At 40.9% G+C, this 19,199-nt stretch overlaps 1 protein-coding gene across 1 annotated transcript in view; it reads right to left on the bottom strand.

Annotated features, from left to right (window-relative positions):
- The window catches only part of LOC127622740 (semaphorin-3ab-like), a 44,399-nt gene that overhangs the window by 1,760 nt on the left and 23,440 nt on the right, over window positions 1-19,199 (bottom strand). The window contains exons 4-17 of the mRNA XM_052096808.1: window positions 16,771-16,890; window positions 15,679-15,772; window positions 15,468-15,587; window positions 13,964-14,106; window positions 12,397-12,511; window positions 11,953-12,022; window positions 11,653-11,797; window positions 11,323-11,542; window positions 9,432-9,523; window positions 9,225-9,266; window positions 7,479-7,636; window positions 6,116-6,183; window positions 2,539-2,684; window positions 1-864 (exon numbers count right to left, since the gene is read on the bottom strand). The exon at window positions 1-864 is cut by the window's left edge and continues 1,760 nt beyond it. Of these exons, the coding sequence (XP_051952768.1) occupies window positions 427-864; window positions 2,539-2,684; window positions 6,116-6,183; window positions 7,479-7,636; window positions 9,225-9,266; window positions 9,432-9,523; window positions 11,323-11,542; window positions 11,653-11,797; window positions 11,953-12,022; window positions 12,397-12,511; window positions 13,964-14,106; window positions 15,468-15,587; window positions 15,679-15,772; window positions 16,771-16,890 (1,971 nt within the window). The 3' untranslated portion in view covers window positions 1-426. The remainder of the gene's footprint in view (window positions 865-2,538; window positions 2,685-6,115; window positions 6,184-7,478; window positions 7,637-9,224; window positions 9,267-9,431; window positions 9,524-11,322; window positions 11,543-11,652; window positions 11,798-11,952; window positions 12,023-12,396; window positions 12,512-13,963; window positions 14,107-15,467; window positions 15,588-15,678; window positions 15,773-16,770; window positions 16,891-19,199) is intronic.

Here is a 19,199-nt window from a genome sequence, read left to right as displayed (position 1 = left end):
GGATACAAACTGAGAAGGGCCGAACGCTCAATGCAGATACAAAGATATACAGTAGATGTTAAGATCAACACACTATTCACAAAATATTATTGACTAGTTATTTGTGCTTGAGCTGAACAGTGTTCTTTCAGTATCGTCCACGTTTACTTTTGTCCCTCATCAAATGAATCAGACTGAAACGTCTTTCACAGTACATGTTTATGTCATATTTACAGGTCTCTTGGCATCTTGCGATCCTCTCAGAGTTCAAGTGGCAATGCATCATGATAATGAAGGTGTGCTCAGGTTTGGAAAGTAAAACTGTCTCTCTCACACACACACTTGGACACTGACGGAAGCGTGTAATGACGCACTTCCCGTCTCAGCGTTCCCCTCCGTGGAACAGCAGAAGTCTCTCTCCTCTGTTGTGGTTTGGCTCAAGGGTGGTCACACGCTTCGGGGTGCCCGCTGCATCTCGTGGGTCCTGCGGTTGCGCCCTTTCTTGTTCTCTTGCAGCAGCTTCCACTTAGTGGCATGTGATTGGCTGGCATGCAGTAGATTGGCTTTCTGCCTGCGCTGTTTGCGTTCTCGCTTCCAAACCTGTTCGCAGAGCTGGTCGACGCTGTTGAGGCTGGGTGGGTTTATGAGAGACATGATGTCGCGGTACCACGTCTTGCCATCGGTCGGCTCGTTGCTGTCGGGTGCGTCTCGGTGCAGGAGATCATCCAGGTAGTCGGTGGGAATGATGTTGAGCGTGAGGCGGAGAAGGGTCTGGATGAATCCGTGCTCGACGGCGTGGCAGTAATACACACCTGAGTCCTTCTGGTGAAGAGTTCGGATCAACAGACCCTGTTCCGTGCCCAACACCCGCTCATTGGATGTGATCTAAAAGCACACAGACATATGCACTCAGGACGGTAAATATTATTGACAACAACAGAGTTTTTATGAAATGCCATAATTGACACTCATTTTGACACTCAAGCTACACTTTAGAATTTCATGGCATTGATATTTTGTTATATAAAGCAGGTGGAAATCACATGTACATAAGTATTCACAGCCTTTGCGATGACACTCAAAATTGAGCTCAGGTGCATCACTGATCATCCTTGAGATGTTTCTACAACTTGATTGGAGTCCACCTGTGGTAAAAACGAGTTGATTGGACATGATTTGGAAAGGCACACACCTGTTCTATATAAGGTCCCACAGTTAACAGTGCATGTCAGAGCACAAACCAAGCTATGAAGTCCAAGGAATTGTCTGTAGACCTGCGAGACAGGTTTGTATCGAGGCACAGATCTGGGGAAGGGTACAGAAACATTTCTGCAGCATTGAAGTTCCCAATGAGCACAGTGGCCTCCATCATCCGTAAATGGAAGATTGGAACCACCGGGACTCATCCTAGAGATGGCCGCCCGCCCAAACTGAGCGATCGGGGGAGAAGGGCCTTAGTCAGGGAGGTGACCAAGAACCCGATGGTCACTCTGACAGAGCTCCAGCGTTCCTCTGTGGAGAGAGCAGAACCTTCCAGAAGAACAACCATCTCTGCAGCACTCCACCAATCAGGCCTGTATGGTAGAGTGGCCAGACGGAAGCCACTCCTCAGTAAAAGGCACATGACAGCCCGTCTGGAGTTTGCCAAAAGGAACCTGAAGGACTCTCAGACCATGAGAAACAAAATTCTCTGGTCTGATGAAACAAAGATTGAACTCTTTGGCCTGAATGTCAAGCGTCATGTCTGGAGGAAACAGGCACAGCTCATCACCTGTCCAATCCCATCCCTACAGTGAAGCATGGTGGTGGCAGCATCATGCTGTGGGGATGATGTTCAGCGGCAGGAACTGGGAGACTAGTGAGGATCGAGAGAAAGATAAATGCAGCAATGTACAGAGACATCCTTGATGAAAACCTGCTCCAGAGCGCTCTGGACCTCAGACTGGGGTGAAGGTTCATCTTCCAACAGCACATCGACCCTAAGCACACAGACAAGATAACAAAGGAGTGGCTACGGGACAACTCTGTGAATGTCCTTGAGTGGCCCAGCCAGAGCCCTGACATGAACCTGATTGAACATCTCTGGAGAGATCTGAAAATGGCTGTGCACCGATGCTCCCCATCCAACCTGATGGAGCTTGAGAGGTCCTGCAAAGAAGAATGGGAGAAACTGCCCAAAAATAGTTGTGCCAAGCTTGAAGCATCATATTCAAAAAGATTTGAGGCTGTAATTGGTGCCAAAGGTGCTTCAACAAAGTATTGAGCAAAGGCTGTGAATACTTATGTACATGTGATTTTTCTTTTAATACATTTGCAAAGATTTCAAACAAACTTCTTTCATGTTGTCGTTATGGGGTATTGTTTGTAGAATTTTGAGGAAAATAATTAATTGAATCCATTTTGGAATAAGGCTGTAACATAACAAAATGTGGAAAAAGTGAAGCACTGTGAATACTTTCTGAATGCACTGTATATATAAAATGTTTATTTTAATAAAATTCAAACCCTGGGACATGATATTGACCGAAGTTACAACCATGCACACAACAGAATAAATACCTCCAGTTTGCGGTCCTCTCCATGTCTCTGGAACTGCCAGTAAATAAGGGCACGCTGAGATTTAGGACTGCACTCCAGAAATGAGCTGCTATTCTCAACTCCATATACTGTCTTATCCAGCAGACCTCTATCTCCATCTGCATCATCTGTACAAGAGAGAGAAAAGGAGAGAGAAGTAAGAAATCATGATTCTTCCATGATGAGGAGACAAATGGATGATTTAGACCATATGATATCACACACGCATCTCTTAATATGTTCAGGTCTAAAGGAATGCAAAGAACACTAGGGAGACTGGGGCTGGTTGTCACACTTTCACACTCCAGTGAATATTTATCAGACTAGGATTGTTTTTGAAAGTCCATTTCTGTACACACATACCTTAAAGTCTTGGCTACATCCCATTATTGGCAAAAAAATTAATAAATATATATATATATATATATACAACAACAACCGCCATTCACCACTAAGTGGCGGTGACGTCACCACAACGCTTGTACCAGGCTATGTGCACCTTGAGGCCATGTGAAGTGTCGAAGGAGGTCGAAGTGTCGAAGGAGATCTGGGCAGACCCAGATGCCACGGGTCGACTATTTGAGACGACTGGCTTATGGACCACCTGTGCCCCCTACAGTGCCAACTTGCTATGCTTTAGACATCCGGTGCTCCGCTCGATGTTGTGAGCATTGCTCCTCTGCCCTCTGTTTTAATTAGAGGGTGACTGCCTCCAACTGCCCAGTAGCGTCCTTCACGAGCCTCCTCCAAAGAGGCCAATCTTGACACCGTTGGTACCAGACAGTGGCAAGTCCACTCAGCTCCACATCGTCCTGTACCACATCACTCCATCTCCTCTCCAGCCTGTGCTGTGCCCGTTTAGCTCCCTCAATTAGGCTGATATATACACATATACTGTATAACTTTATATTTTTTGGAATTATATATTTTTATATTTTAGCCTAGACATTTCTTGACCATCTTCATGAGATTCACGCCTATGTATTCATCCAGAATGTTCTCATTTAAACACCATTCATCCCTCTGTCTTTCATTTTCTTCTGCCATCCTTTTCAAGTCGACACTATTAAAAGCCAGTGTGCATTGCTGTGGCTTTGCTGTGCCACCGTAACTCCAAAAACTCTCACACAGGAAATCAGTGTGTGGTCTCAATGTGATTCAAGTGGCCTTGCGATGTATATCTACATGTACATGTGTGTGTGTTTGTGTAAGTGTATGTTCTGCAACCTATATTTCTCCAACATCTGTGAAACAGTTTCTCAGTAGTAAAACATGTGTCATTAACAGTGAAATGACCATTTGAGGCCGTGTTTCATTTTCAGAGCTTTAATTAAACACTACCTTGGCTTGTACGGCATGAATGCAGATCTTTAATTAAAATACTAAAACGTTATGAACAGTAGCAATTATCTCTTGGGCTTCTAATCAAATTTTATTTTCCGGCACTTTCTTGTATGAAGGTACAGCTTCACAAATGAAGAGAAGTATGATGGCGTGACTGCATCATTGCCAGTGTGTTATCACGCTTAATGGGACAGTTCACCCAACATTGCTGTCCTTAGTATGTCTAATCAGAGCATGCGTGAGGCTCGTGTTTTCAGAGCGGTTCTGTTCTCAATATATGAATGCCATCTCGTGCTCATCCAGAGTTTGGATTGGTTTTCACACGTTACCAAACCAAACTCTTAAAGTGGATCGGGACAAGCGGCCACTGTGTGGAGACAGAGATAAAGCCATGTCGAGAGCTGGGGTTGTGGAGAGATATAGGGAAAGAGAGAGACTCAACTAAGCTGTTTGTGTTGTGCTGGAAAAGTTTATGTGTAGTGTTGAACTGAAAAATCAACAGAGTTTTTGTGTAGTGTTGAACTGAAAAGCCAACAGAGTTTATGTGTAGTGTTGAACTGAAAAGCCAACAGAGTTTATGTGTAGTGTTGAACTGAAAAATCAACAGAGTTTATGTGTAGTGTTGAACTGAAAAATCAACAGAGTTTATGTGTAGTGTTGAACTGAAAAGCCAACAGAGTTTATGTGTAGTGTTGAACTGAAAAGACAACAGAGTTTATGTGTAGTGTTGAACTGAAAAGACAACAGAGTTTATGTGTAGTGTTGAACTGAAAAGACAACAGAGTTTATGTGTAGTGTTGAACTGAATAATCAACAGCGTTTATGTGTAGTGTTGAACTGAAAAGCCAACAGAGTTTATGTGTAGTGTTGAACTGAAAAGCCAACAGAGTTTATGTGTAGTGTTGAACTGAAAAGCCAACAGAGTTTATGTGTAGTGTTGAACTGAAAAGACAACAGAGTTTATGTGTAGTGTTGAACTGAAAAGACAACAGAGTTTATGTGTAGTGTTGAACTGAAAAGACAACAGAGTTTATGTGTAGTGAAGCTGAAAAACAAACCGTTTGTGTACCGCTGAAAAGCGGCCTTATTGCGTGCGACTGAAAAGTGCAACAATAAATGTTTATGTGTTTTGTCAAGCCGGCACCAGCATCCTCTTTCCAAGAACTTCCTTACATTGGTTTCGAAACCCAGGAAAATTGTCCTGGAGTCCTCGCTGCAGGCTCAAGAATGCGTTGCCAAGGATACACGATCTGGTGAGAAGCAACGGGTTCGTCAGCAGGCTACTGGAAGGGATGGCTGAGCGAGACTACTCAGAGTGCCTACGACGGGCATTGTGGATGGAGGTGGACCAGCTGGCTGAGGACCGAGTGGGCGGCATGTCAGGGAGCCGACAAGCAACTTTTTTCTCCCCTATCTCTCTCACTCTCTCCCTTTCTCTCTCCCTGTCGCTCTTTCTTGCTCTCTTTCTCTCCTCCCTCCCCCTCTCCTTTCCCTAGAGCTGTTCCAGATTCACAGAGGCAGGAAAAACCATCCGCCGTTGGGTCGGCCGAAAAGGCAGTGGCTTCTCCCCAGAAATGTGGGGGAGTAAGGCTCAGGCTAGAGAGGTCCCCGGCCTGAGTTGGGCGATGGGGGTATGTGGAGAGGTGTCGAGGACTCCGCGACGGGCATCCCTCCTCCTTCCCGGATTTCGGCACCAGTGTAACGTGATTTAGACGGGCAAGGAGGCGGCGAGAACGGGCTTGACGATATAAATAATAGTTTTAATGATAACTTAAACAAAAGACAAACACACACACATGACGGACATGTCCGTAAACGATCTCTCTCTCGTCGCACCATCCTCCGCAGTCGCCCTTTATCCCTCTCGGAGGCTTAATTAGCCTGATAAGGGACCGGGTGTGTATAATCACGACCCGGCCCCACCCTCCATCGTGCCACAATCACCAAAGAGAAAAACAGCATCACTACTATCACAAAACAGTCGTTGCTGGCCCTCCTTACAAAGCATCTCTGTATTGGAGTTGCAACTTAACTTATCGTCAATCGAACTACCAAGGTACTTCCAGAACTCAAGTGTGAACATGCATAAAGAGCAACTCTATCTATTGACAGCAGAGCAATCATTGTGTGTTCAAAGAATGAAACATGACTGTCCTCTACTGATCCATCACCGCATGATTTAGACATATTATTACACATGATCCATGATGATTACCGTGATGCTGAAGATCTGAACATTGAGTTAGAGGGTCTCCATTCCTGATATCCTGCCGCCTCGTTCTCCTGCGAGCATAAAACACACAAACGCAGAAGAGAATTTGAACATACAGGTGAATGCGGGTGCACATATTCACTCCCACACATATCCGTCTCGCAGCGAGCTCTCGCCATCATACTACTGTAGTAAATCAAACCCAGCGCCACATGAGTGTGTGTTTGTGGAGTGTGCATGAATTCAAACCAGTTTCAGCTTCGGGCTATTTAGTCTCTATGTAGTACAGCCAGCTCTTATGCTCAAAAACCTTTCTAAAAAAGTGCTATCAGGCAACATGTGTCCTGAATATACTTGCATGAATGTCCCTTCAAGGCAACTCAGTAATGTTGGCAATATGTGAAGTCTTTTTGCCTCCAGCAGCACACAAAGAACCTCTCTGAGAGCTACACAAAAATAGTATATGCAACTGGACATGGACTGTATATTATAAATGTGGGACCCCATCTTGTTCTTGTTTTTGAATAGACTTGATGATAAAATAGACAGTTTGCTTTTGATGGTCTGAAGGAGAGGATTACAAAGATTGATCATTACTTGGACAAGAGCTCTTTGACATGTAGGGAGTAATTCACTATGAACGAATCACTTGTTGATGCCGTTTATTTGCCCGATTGACTGAAGGAATTTTGGCACGTGTCTGGATATGTGCACACTTAAATCTGCCTCATCATTTGATGGATTACTGCTGCTTTTTTTTTTTTTTTTTAGGAAAGACAAATAAATAAATAAATAAGTGGGTGATCTTTTGTATATTTTCAGTTCAATGGGATTTTAGAAAATAAGCCCATTGCTAAGAAAATCTAATATTTAAATTGCACCACATATTTAACAGACAAGTGTGAAAAATAACAAAAACTAAAGTAAACTGGAATGACAAATGAAATATATATATACATTTTTTAATTTAAATAAAATATAGAAATAATATAATAATAATAATAAAATATGGAATATAGAAATACATAAAATATAGAAATATCGAACTTTTAAAAATATAGAAAGGATCAAATTAAATAGAAATAAAAAATAAATATTTTAATAATAATATATAAATAAATATAGAATATATAAAGTAAAAAATATTTTAAAGTATAAAAATATAAAAAGTATAAAATATAATAAAATCAAAACTATATCAAAAGAAATAAATGACTAAATAGAAATAAAATATAGAAATAATATTATGTAATATAATAATAAAATATAGAAATAAAATACAGAATATATAAATATACAAATGATAGAAATAAATCAGAAATAAAAACGAAAAATCACAAACTATAATAACCCTGCTTTGGTATACCTCTTAGCAGTCGGGAAGTATCTGGAACATTGCGAGCCGTCCCAGGCGCAGTACGGATCACGAGCCAGACAGCACTCTGCACAAGCCTTCCCGTACACGTCACAGCGGTGCAGAGGCATCTGAGAAACCCCGAGGCCGGATCCCAGATAGAGCTGTTGCTGCAGAGGGAAAATAGAGAGAATGAGACCTTCTTTTAAGAAATAATGATGTGACCCACAGAACTATTCATGACGGCCAAAGTTTTTACAGTGGGCCAAGTGTCTCATCATGCACTGGGCAGCTGTTTCATTGTGTGATAGCCGAGTTAATGACTGTTCTAGTTTCACCGAGTATGCTGGATACAGGAACATTCTCTGGGGCTGTTTAATTATATATCCCTTCAGATACCCTCTTAGTGTCGGCTTGATTATTCACACCGTCTAAAGAAGGACACACAGTTGCAGATGACCTGAGTGTAAAACCAGCTGCTGTGTGTGTGTGTGTGTGTGTGTGTGTGTGTGGCCTGTAATGGCAGAACCTCATGTTGCTGTGTTGTGTGAGTGACTATGACAGCAGCCCCTGCTCTGCGTAATGTTGCTGGAGGCCAAGCAGTGTGTGTGTGTGTGTGTGTGTGTGTGTGTGTGTGTGTGTGTGTGTCTAGGTTTTTGGGTACATGATAAATCTAGCTGTTCTGAAAAATAAAGCTAGCTGCTCCATTCACTTTATTACCCCCAAACTCATATGTAAGGCCAGTTCTGTTCCCTGCAGATCGCCTATTACTCACATTGTGTTCCTCAGACTTGGAGCACATTAAGCACGATGTTTATTACCACAAAATTAATTTTGAATCATATCTTGAAAAACAAATTCACCCAAAACATTAAAGTTCCCGTATACATACAGTAGGTCAGGCATATGAGGTATCTTTGAAAGCTTAGAATCGTTTCAATACCATCACTTCTGCATTTATGTTACACAAAATAACAAAATAAGGCCCGAACATTTTTGCATCGCAAATTAGCACTCCCTAGAAATATGAAAATGGAGATAAATATAAAAAAAAGTCACATGGCACTTAAATGGACAAGTCATATACCAAATTAAAGCTCTCATTCTCATGATTCTGACAGTACAGTTTACTGTGTTGCCCTGAAATATTTTCAAAAGAATCATTAAATGTAATATGATTTTTAATGCACATATTATTGCTACTATAAGCTCTGAATAGCTAAAAACAATATCAGCTTAGGCAGTTGTATAAAAATGAGTCATTTGTTACTTGATTGGCTGAATAATCCAATGTTATTTATTAAATGTCCAATACAAAATATTCCATCCAGCAGAAAAAGCATGCAAATCAGATCATCATAAAATATGCTTTCGACTACTGATGATTAAATGTTGGGCTCTCATCTTTCTAATGACACATAGATTGAGCTTGTAGTCCACTCAGAGGCCGAAATATTCAATGAAACGATAACGAGGTGCTTGGACTGAAATTTAGACTGAATGTCAATGGACGAGCACATCTGTGAGGGATAAAATGTGTTAGAGCGCCCCCTACATTTCACATCTGTGTATTGTGATGGAACATGATAGAGAATGTTTTTCTTTCATATTTAAAAAAAACATTTCTAGTGATTGCTGCCATCTAGTGGAATGAAATAAGACATTTCAAAGTGAGATAAAGTGCATGAGGCAGCTCAAAAATGCATCAGAGTTTACTGAGATTATTGATTGACTGTTTGAGGTTGTTGTAATGTTTACCTGCTTTGTGGAGAGTTCCATGGCAGTAATAGCAGTTGGTTCCTATCAAAACAATGTTTTAATTACTTAAACGAGTGCATATGCTGTGCATGGGAAGTATATTTTTGGCATATCAGTATATCAGTTGTCTCTCTGTTCTTGGATAACTATACAGCATTCCATAAAGAGTGTGAATTAATCTGTATTATATAAACATTATAAACCTACTCTGAACACTGTCATCTCCTCCAGTAGGACTTCCTCAAGATCATGCCATGTTCCTCTGGGGATTGATACCACCTTTAGGACAGTGCCCATGTCTGCAGTGGAAAAATACAACAATATACATATGAAAAGTTTTTCTATATAAACCTATATGTTGTTATTAAGGTTATTATATGTTATAGAGTGTGAAACAGTGGCCTGTTGGCTGTAAGCCATTAACCAAACCAACCAGCTCTGAGGTGAATCACAACATTATAAACTTTGATTTGAAGCAACAAAAAAAAAGCAAGTGAAAATGAAAATATATTTATTTAATGTTGTAGATTATAAGTGTATTAACAATGCAAAATATTCCGATGTATAAAAATATAAAAGTAGTTTTGAATGTAAAGAGTGCGCTCTTTTGGCGCACTTTTGGCAATTTTCCACGGCACGTTATGGTTCGAATCGGTGGGATTATAGGATGATCGTCATAGTTACGTCACCTCTACTGCCATGACATCATCTTAAACACGATACAAACTGACCAAAACAATAACACGAACGCTAGCTGTTAGCTGCTAGCTCATTGTGCTGCATAAAGCAGTTGTTGCATCATGATGATTTTACACAAGTGTAACAGTTAAATTGGTCTGGTTGTTTTAGAAGCTTTCCTGTAGCTGCTCAACTAAATAAAGTGACGCTTTCAAGCAGAGTATAGAGTTAATGTAACAAAACGTCCCATCCTCCATCATGACTCCAACAACACTCTCCCTCCCATTGCTCAACGGTTTAGATAGCGTCCATTTGGTTGAACCACTTCCACTTTTCCTTGATGGTTCTGTAGTCACTTTAAAGTAATTTTTTAACTTTTCCTTACACTGTTGTTGGTCCGGTGGTGTGCGGCCAACAGCTGAGACACTTCCTGAAAGACGTTTTCGTTTCGTTCGTCGCAAACGAGAGGAACGTCTGCACCTTGTTTATTGACCACGGCGTGGTTTTGCACACAGCCATTTCTTTTTACGATTCGAAAGTCGCGTGAATAAAATGGTCCTGCTATCACTGTAGCTAACTTTAAAACTAGCAGGTTGATGTCCCGTGTCGAAAATCCAGTGACGCTGGTAGTGACGATTCTCTCTGACCAATCAGTGATCTGCAGGATTTTGACGTCAAATTTAGTATCGGCTCGGCCCGCTTGGAACTTGTATTTAGGTGATACTAAAAAAGTACCAGGTACTATCCACAGTGGAAAACCCCCAAAAAGTGAGTAGAGTCGAGTCAAGTTGTACCGTGCAGTGGAAAAACCCCATTTGTTTGCAGCGATTCTCTAATTGGTGGATTGTTCGCTTCAGGATCATAGGTAGTGTAATTCTACAGCAGGATTTACACTTAAAAAACAAGATTTTTGGGGGGTCCGGGTATCTCAGCGAGTATTGAAGCTGACTAAAACCCCTGGAGACATGAGTTTGAATCCAGGGTGTGCTGAGTGACTCCAGCCAGGTCTCCTGAGCAACAAAATTGGGCCGGTTGCTAGGGAGGGTAGAGTCACATGGGGTAACCTCCTCGTGGTCGCGAGTAGTGGTTCTCGCTCTCAATGGGGCGTGTGGAGATTTGGAGAGTAGCATGAGTCTCCACATGCTGTGAGTCTCCGCGGTGTCATGCACAACGAGTCACGTGATCAGATGCGCGGATTGGCGGTCTCAGAAGTGGAGGCAACTGAGACTCGTCCTCCGCCACCCGGATTGAGGCGAGTAAACGTGCCACCATGAGGTCCTACTAAGTAGTGGGAATTGGCCATTCCATTTTCCATCGATTTTACAACGATTAACAACCTCAGAGCTCACAGTGGGTCTGTCTTATCAACTTCCCTTTGGCAAATATTAAGAACAAGACTTTTGTGCTCTTGTACACTCACCAGTGCCAATAAACATGACATCATACTGTCCGTCCTCGGCCTCCACTCTGTCCACCACTATTTGAGTGAACTGGTAGTCAACATCAGTTTTGATTATGATTGGACGGTTGTTGACGGGCAAGACTGGGTTGTACATAGCCGGATGGCTTCTGGCAAACATGATGACGTCATCAGGAAAGTCCTTTGTCGATTCAAAACCGTCAAATGTTTTACTTGGGCACTGTCCCCATCCAGACAATGAGAGTCGAGAACATGTGTTAAAATGCAAGCGGTCAATATAAATAGTAATTTATTTCATTTGTAGAGCCAAATGTCCAAGAATGCTCTTACCGTGCCAGGTCTTGGGTACGGTACTCTACCCAAGAACGGTACCCACTGGTAGTTGGGCCCATCTCTGTGCGCATAGGGGCCCAGAAACACCCTCCTGATATCTGCCATACTATACATACACACTGCTGAGCCCTTAAAGATGTTACTGTAAACCCCAAAAACAGCAATCATGAGCTTTTTCACAAGTTCGCCTGAAGGGATTTACTAAGTCAGAACGCAATTATCGAGATTTGAAGACACAGAATATGCAGATAGGCTTTGGGGAAATGGGAGTTTAGTGTAAAGTGGATGTTGTAATACCTGGATGTTGTAAATACAGCATAGATAATAGGGTTCTTAGCATCCTTGGAGCTCATGACAAAAACATCCTCTGTAAATGGTCAAACATGATTTTTAGTGAGGCAATTACATTTAGATATTCATTTGGCAGACATCGGTTTACAATGCATACACTTTTTATCAGTTTACAGTATGTGATCCTTGGGAATCAATCTCATGACTTTAACAAAAAACTATAGGTCGATACCGATATTTTGCCATTTAATATTTTGTCATCAGATCAATGTTTTGCTTAGGACTTATGCTTTAAAAATGTGCAATAAGGCCTAATTATAGGCATAACTAATTATTGAACATAAATGAATGCTTATGATCAATGGCTTAACTTTGGTCAACAACTGGCCGATATATCGATCTGTGCATTAAATACGTTAACAAGGATGTCACATGGCATGGGTAACTTACGCAGTTCATCGAAGTGTGTGTCGATGCCGTTCAGGCCTGGCACAGAACAGATTAAACGGGCTTTCAGGAAGGTGGTCCATTTGTTCACCAAACTCCTGTGGCCTCCAAAGTCGTTCTGTCAGACACAACCAAAACACAAGTGTAACATTTTACCTCGCATTTCCCTCAAAACAGCTCATTTATTAAAGATTATACAGAATTTACAAGAATATACAAGTCAGCATGAAATGACACTGGACAACATTTATCCACATACTCTACATGATGCAAACTGAGCAGTGTTTAAACCGCGGGTAATAACACTTTCTTATGATGTGTTACATTCATATGAGCAGACAGAGGGCACATTAACACAAAAGCAACAATGCAAATATTTAGGCTTTTTTTCAAAGAATATTTAGTTTTTATTTATTAGAGTATTTAGTTTGATTGTAGGCTACTGGAAAATCTGCCTGGAGAAGTAATCCAAAGTATTGAGAATAGCTGACAGACTAGCTAAACCAACCGTCTGCTAGCTGCCGTCAGATGAAAATACACATTTAATAAAGGTAGGACTTTCATGAATTCTGTAATCTGTAGTGGAATATTTTTTAGAAGTTACCCTCCCAATTCTGAATGTACTGATGTATCGAGCACAATGAGGCCGGACATGTGTACTGTTTTAACAAAGCAAAGAGGGTCAATTTTGATGTCATGTTGACAGAAGTAGATTCCAGTCATTCTTGGCACACCTTGGTTTACTTCACACAGAGTTTTTTATCAATTATTGATAATTGATAATGATCGGTAATTTTTGAAAGGTGGGTAAATGGTCTGCACTTATATTACGTATTTTTTAACCTTATCTGATTTCAAAGCAGTCTCATTCACCCATTCACACACCAATGACGGGAGAGCTGCCATGCAAGGTGCTAGCCTGCCATTGGGAGCAACTTGGGGTTCAGTGTTTTGCCCAAGGACACTTCGGCATGTGGAGTCATGTGGGCCGGGAATCAAACTGCCAACCCTGTGATTAGTGACCGACCCGCTCCACCACCTGAGCCACAAGCCGCTATATACACAATTGTGTATATTGTGCATAAGTCCCTAATCTTAAAATATGGCAGCTGGCATGTGAAACACAGGAGTAATATAAACAGTCTCACACTCTCATCAGCTCTAATTAGCCGTGCTGGAAAATGCACTGCATCAACTAAACACACTCTCTGCATAATGAGACAATTGTCTGCGGTGGCAAGGGAAAGATTCCAGTCATACCGGAATACCGAGCGACCTGTAATTGAGAACACCTTTCTGCCGCTTCAAGCTATGGACTTGCACTTGAGCGATGTGAGTCTGCCAAAGTCTCACATTTGTCTCCACAGAGGAGTCTTTGTTCTCTCGGCTGATGGCTCCGGTGACATTTTAGATATCTCTAAAGTTTCACGGTGGGGGGTGAGAGCACAGCCGCAGAAAAACAGAGGTGAATACAAATGCAGAAAACTTGCCGGGCCGCCCGGCTACCTGTCTGACCACCGTGAGATGGTGAGGAATGGATGTTTGTGTGTGTGTGTGTGTGTGTGTGTACCTTACACAGCTGTCCGATTCTGGCATGTGTGGCTTTGCTGATCTGTTCCCCATCGATGGCGTTCTCTCTGAAGAACAAATAGATCTTGTCATCTTCTGGGTTGTTGCCCTCTGGGATGAGGTGCACACTTACAAATCTAGGATCTGGATGAATAAACAAACAATCAAATGTACAAAAAATTATTAAAAAACAAACAAACTTAAAAACAAAGCAACATACTCTCATAAGAGTATACTAGTATGGACCCAAAACTTTTAAAGCAAAACCGTTCTCGATTTCATTCTAAGCTTCATCATAGAGGAGGACGGGGCTAGTTGTCACACTTTTACTCCAGTGAATATTTCTCAGGCAAGGTTTATTTTTGAAAGTCAATTTCTGAATAGGCACAAACCTTCAAGTCTTTACTACAAAAAAGCTATTGAACATATTCAACAATATTTCCCATGAAAAAAGAAACAGACCTTGTGTGACAACTTGCCCCAATAGAAGGGTTATGCTTTGTATGGGGTAAGTTGTCACAATGGAACTTGCCATTTAACCAGTGACAATGTGCACCTCTTTAAATCTACACCTGCATTAAACAGACTATTATAAGCTTCTCAGCTAAAGGAAATGGTGGGATTTTAAAATTTGACAGTATTTCGTTTTTTCAATCATAACGGTCACGAACTGCCCGTTCTGTCAAACTCGTTCATGCAGACACACACATAATACACAATATACAAGGTTTGAATTGCTGAAATATGATAACATTTTTTCAAACCGATTAAAACGTTGAAATTCTGGAAATCTCTCTTTCTCTCTGAAATACTGTACCTTTATGTGTTTGTGTGCATGTATTCGGGTCATTGACAAATAAGCTTGTCCAAGATTATAAAAAATGTAATTCTTCTAAAAATCTAGTTTAAAACACACGTCATTATTTGTATTTATTTGTATTTTTTTTTTAGAATTTTTATCTTTGTGTCCATGTTGGTTTTTACAACAAAAAAAAAGAAGAAAAAAATATAATATTTTAAACCAAAAAAAAATTACAATAAAATAGATAAATAAATACAAAGAAAAAATATATAATTGTTTTTATTTTTTTATGTTTTAAGGTAAAAAATGCAAAATAAATTGACAAATAAAAAACATTTTGAGTTACGAATATCAAGAAGTTTTTTCTGGTTGACATCTTTTTCATAAAAATGTCAAAATATCTGCTTTTGTTACACCACCAGGCTTTGATTTGGTGAACACATTTTTTTAAATATTACTTTTATTAACTATTTATTTCTTGCATACCTTAGAATATACAAAGTTATTTCCATAAAAGAAAATTCTGAGAATAGTTATGCACATTTTCTTATGTACTCACTTATCAAATGTGGGACATTGACCATGTGAAATGTCCCAAAAGCATTTATTACAAATTAAATAAAAAATAATAATGGAAAATGTAAGCATCGTGATGTTTTGGACTCGCAAATTTGATTCTTTGAAATTGAGCACAAATTCTCACCGTTGAGCCATCTGGAGTCATGCTGCTCTGTTCTGATTGGATGGTGCTTGCCTAAAGTTCTGAAAATGCCAAAGTCCCGCCCCATGAAGTCAGCCGATGTCCCAGCGTACAGCTCCCCATCTGCCAATCAAAAACACAAAATAAAAGTCATATTTAGGGCAACGTGGATGTCACACACATACACAGCCACTGCAAAGATGGAAACACTCACCGATCAGTAGGGAAGCTGTCTGCAGTTTGGCATCATAAGGGCTTTTACCACGGCCATTCTCAAAATGTGAGGACCCCAGCCGAAAGATGTTGTCCTAGAAAGGTACACACACAATCAATAACAAAATTAAAGGTATAGTTCACACACATGTAAAACTTAAACCATCATTTCCTCATCCTCATGTTGTCCCACAACATCATATGTCAGACAGAATGTTAGTCACCATTCACTTACATTGCATCTTTTTTTTTCAAAGTACAATAAAAATTAAAATGGTAACTCAAGACGACATTTTTATTTGTTTTAATTACGTCATTTTAATTATGATTATATTAATTTGAATGTCATCTCCGGGTCTTGTAAGTGTCCACAGTCACTAAAAAGGGAATTTGTCAAATCTAAAGTGGCAAGACCAACAACTGTTCAACGACATAACGTGAAAACATGAGTGGTGTTTTCCTGTGCAAAACACTCCGCCATGATGCTAGGGTGGTTGTCAGGATGTTGCTATGCAGTTGCTAGGGTGTTTCTAGATGCTCGCTTACTGAACAAGGGGACTCTCCTCAACCACCACCAGTGTGCATCCACCTGGATGATGCGACGGCAGCCATTGTGCGCCAGTACGCTAACCAACTATTGGTGGAGAGGAGAGAGTAGAGTGATACAGCTAATTAGTGGATGGGGATTAATAGGAAGCCATGATTGATAAGGGCCAGTGGGGGCCCTGTCACTGTCTCACATCATTAGTGGTGTTTGAGTGGGGGGGGGGGGGGTTGGTCAGAACACCAGGGACACACCCCTACAATAGCACAGAGATGTTCAATGTTTAAGATGTTTAATATTTAGGATGGGGGTTTGTGCAATTGCCTCACCCTTTGTATGAGCAATTGTACAAGGGAAGCTCTCCTCTCAAACACCACTAATGATGTGAGACAGTGACAGGGCCCCCACTGGCCCTTATCAATCATGGCTTCCTAATAATCCCCATCCACTAATTAGCTGTATCACTCTACTCTCTCCTCTCCACCAATAGTTCACTGTATAAAACCTAATGAAAGAATAACTGAAAAAAGGAAAAGGATAAAGATTTACCTCCGGTCGTTTCCCCACTTCCACATAAGCACAGATGGGTTGGAACGCACCCGTCCCGCACGCATACAAGTGTGTCTGATTAAACGGCTGCAGAACCTTAATGAAGTTAGAACAGTCCTTCTGTAGAACAACAAGACGCAGAGAGAACATCAATATTTGTAACATAATATTAGAGAATATTACATTATTTTGATATAGGTAACATTTTAACACCAAAAACTTTCTAAACAACACTGTGAAATTGACAGAGACGATAGCAAATTAAATGTGTGGTGCATCGGTATTTCTTGATGCACAGTCGTCGCTGAGGTCTCGGATAAATAAACAACCATCTGTGTAAACAACAGTCGAAAGACACAGCTTAACACCTCCACACACATCTCTAACAAGGATTCTGCTTTGGATATCTTTACTGGTGAAAGATAGACATTAATGATGTTAATGCAATGAACCGAGTAATCCATTATTTTGTAGAGGGGGGTCAAATGAAAATCATTAGTTATGAGCAAAACTACAGGTAAAATAAAATACTTTAGAAAGGTGTCAGAGTCATTGTTTTATTTTTACACAGAGATAAGTAGATCTATTACTAAAACCAGTTGACTTCAGAGCCACTTGTTGCATTATCTGCGAATGGCGTGAGTCCAAAAATGGGAAAAAAACACTTTTTGTGCTGTTTTTCCAAACTTGGTGTGGCTATAACTCCAGAACTGTTAAAGATACCTTAATATCCTTTTATATTCTGGTTTAGAACAAACTTACCTTTACATATCTTAATTTTTAAAGCCCTGTATGGTTAAATCTCAAAGTTACGGGGCTCTAGATGTGGCTCCATTCGAACATTATTCAATTTTACCCCTTTTCAATGGTCGACAAGAAATGTGGGTCACATGGTATGAAGCCAGTTTTTCTTGTCCAACAAAACAAAGATCTGAAGTGCAAATAATGTTGAAACTAGAAATGTGCATTTATTTATTCACATAAAAATCAAGTCCCAATGTCCAAAACTACACTATAAGATAAGCGACACGTGGCTCTTCTGTTAGTACAGTATCCCTCAGTAATTCCTGTTTCCTTCTGCGTGCATTTTGAAAACCCTTCTGCTCTCTCACAAAGGAAACAGAATTGTGACGAACATGCACACACAGATATCTTTATAAAAAGGAAAATATTACAACAGCTGGAGATGTTTTTCAGCAGGGAGTTTAGTGTATCAACAGTGAAATCTTGTTATAGGCATCCAGAGTTCCCCAGTGGCCTAAACTCTCAGGGTTTGTGTGTGTGCCATTGTGTTTTTCTGTTTGTCAGCTACACTGCAGCATCTGAATTGGGATTTTGCCTTGGGAAATGTGTGTGTTTCAGAAGCTCCTCAGATGTGTTAAAGCCACGTGTCTGAGCAAGTCTAGCTTGGAACGGATTGCAGTGACTCATTCAAGGTTTATAGAAGAGCATACAAGTATATAACAGTGATTTGGCCCCCTTTTTCAACTTGTTACTTCATCAACACCATGGAGCACACTGTTCTGGACTATAGATACAGTCGGCAACTCGATGCTGGGGGTGCGTTAAGTGTGGGGAAATCGGTTCATTTTACCGCAATAGACCACTTTTCGACCTATGCTTCTGTTTGTTTTTTTGGGTCATTATTACCCCATAGATACAGTCGGCAAGGAAGCCCCGCCCACTTGTGGGGAAATTAAAGCCCCGTTACCATAGTTACTCATTCATGAGAAAAAAAAAATGGGGAAAACATCCTATAGATTTGAATATTTTAACCATTAAAAACACGATGAAAAGCTGTTAACGTAAAAAATCGTAAATGTAAACGTCTGTCATGAGATCCCTGAACGACACTCAAAAGCGTGCAGTCACAGCGCTCTTCTTTTGGCTTCAATATCTGTCGGGTCGGAAGGCGATAGCAAATCAGTTCTGGGTGTTCTGACTTTGTCTGAAGTACAAACAACTACACAGCAGCTTTTCCTCGTGTTTATCATTGTTAAAATAGCCAAATCTATAGGATGCTTTCCCCCTTTTTTTTCTCATGAATGAGTAACTATGGTAACGGGCAGGGCTGGACTGGTAATCTGGCATACCGGGCATTTTCCTGGTGGGCCGATGCACTTTTTGGGGGATCAGGGGTGGACTGGCCATCGGGAGAACAGAGCGGGCCGGCCGCGAAATGTGCCGAATGGGCCATGATAAGCAACAATGAGCCGGCGCAATATGCAGAAAAGGACAGCGAACACCCCTCATTCACCCCCTCTACCCTAGCTCAACAGTTGGGCCAGTTGCCATGTAAAATCCCGGGCCGATTTCTCTTCCCAGTCCAGCCCTGGTAATGGGGCTTTAATTTCCCCACAAGTGGGCGGGGCTTCTCAACATTCCCAGGTATATTGTTCAAAGTGTACGGCTGCATTTAGGACCCTTGT

Source organism: Xyrauchen texanus, chromosome 29 (assembly GCF_025860055.1).
Source record: "Xyrauchen texanus isolate HMW12.3.18 chromosome 29, RBS_HiC_50CHRs, whole genome shotgun sequence".
Classification (NCBI taxonomy): domain Eukaryota; kingdom Metazoa; phylum Chordata; class Actinopteri; order Cypriniformes; family Catostomidae; genus Xyrauchen; species Xyrauchen texanus.
This window is presented reverse-complemented; position numbering and strand designations above follow the sequence as displayed.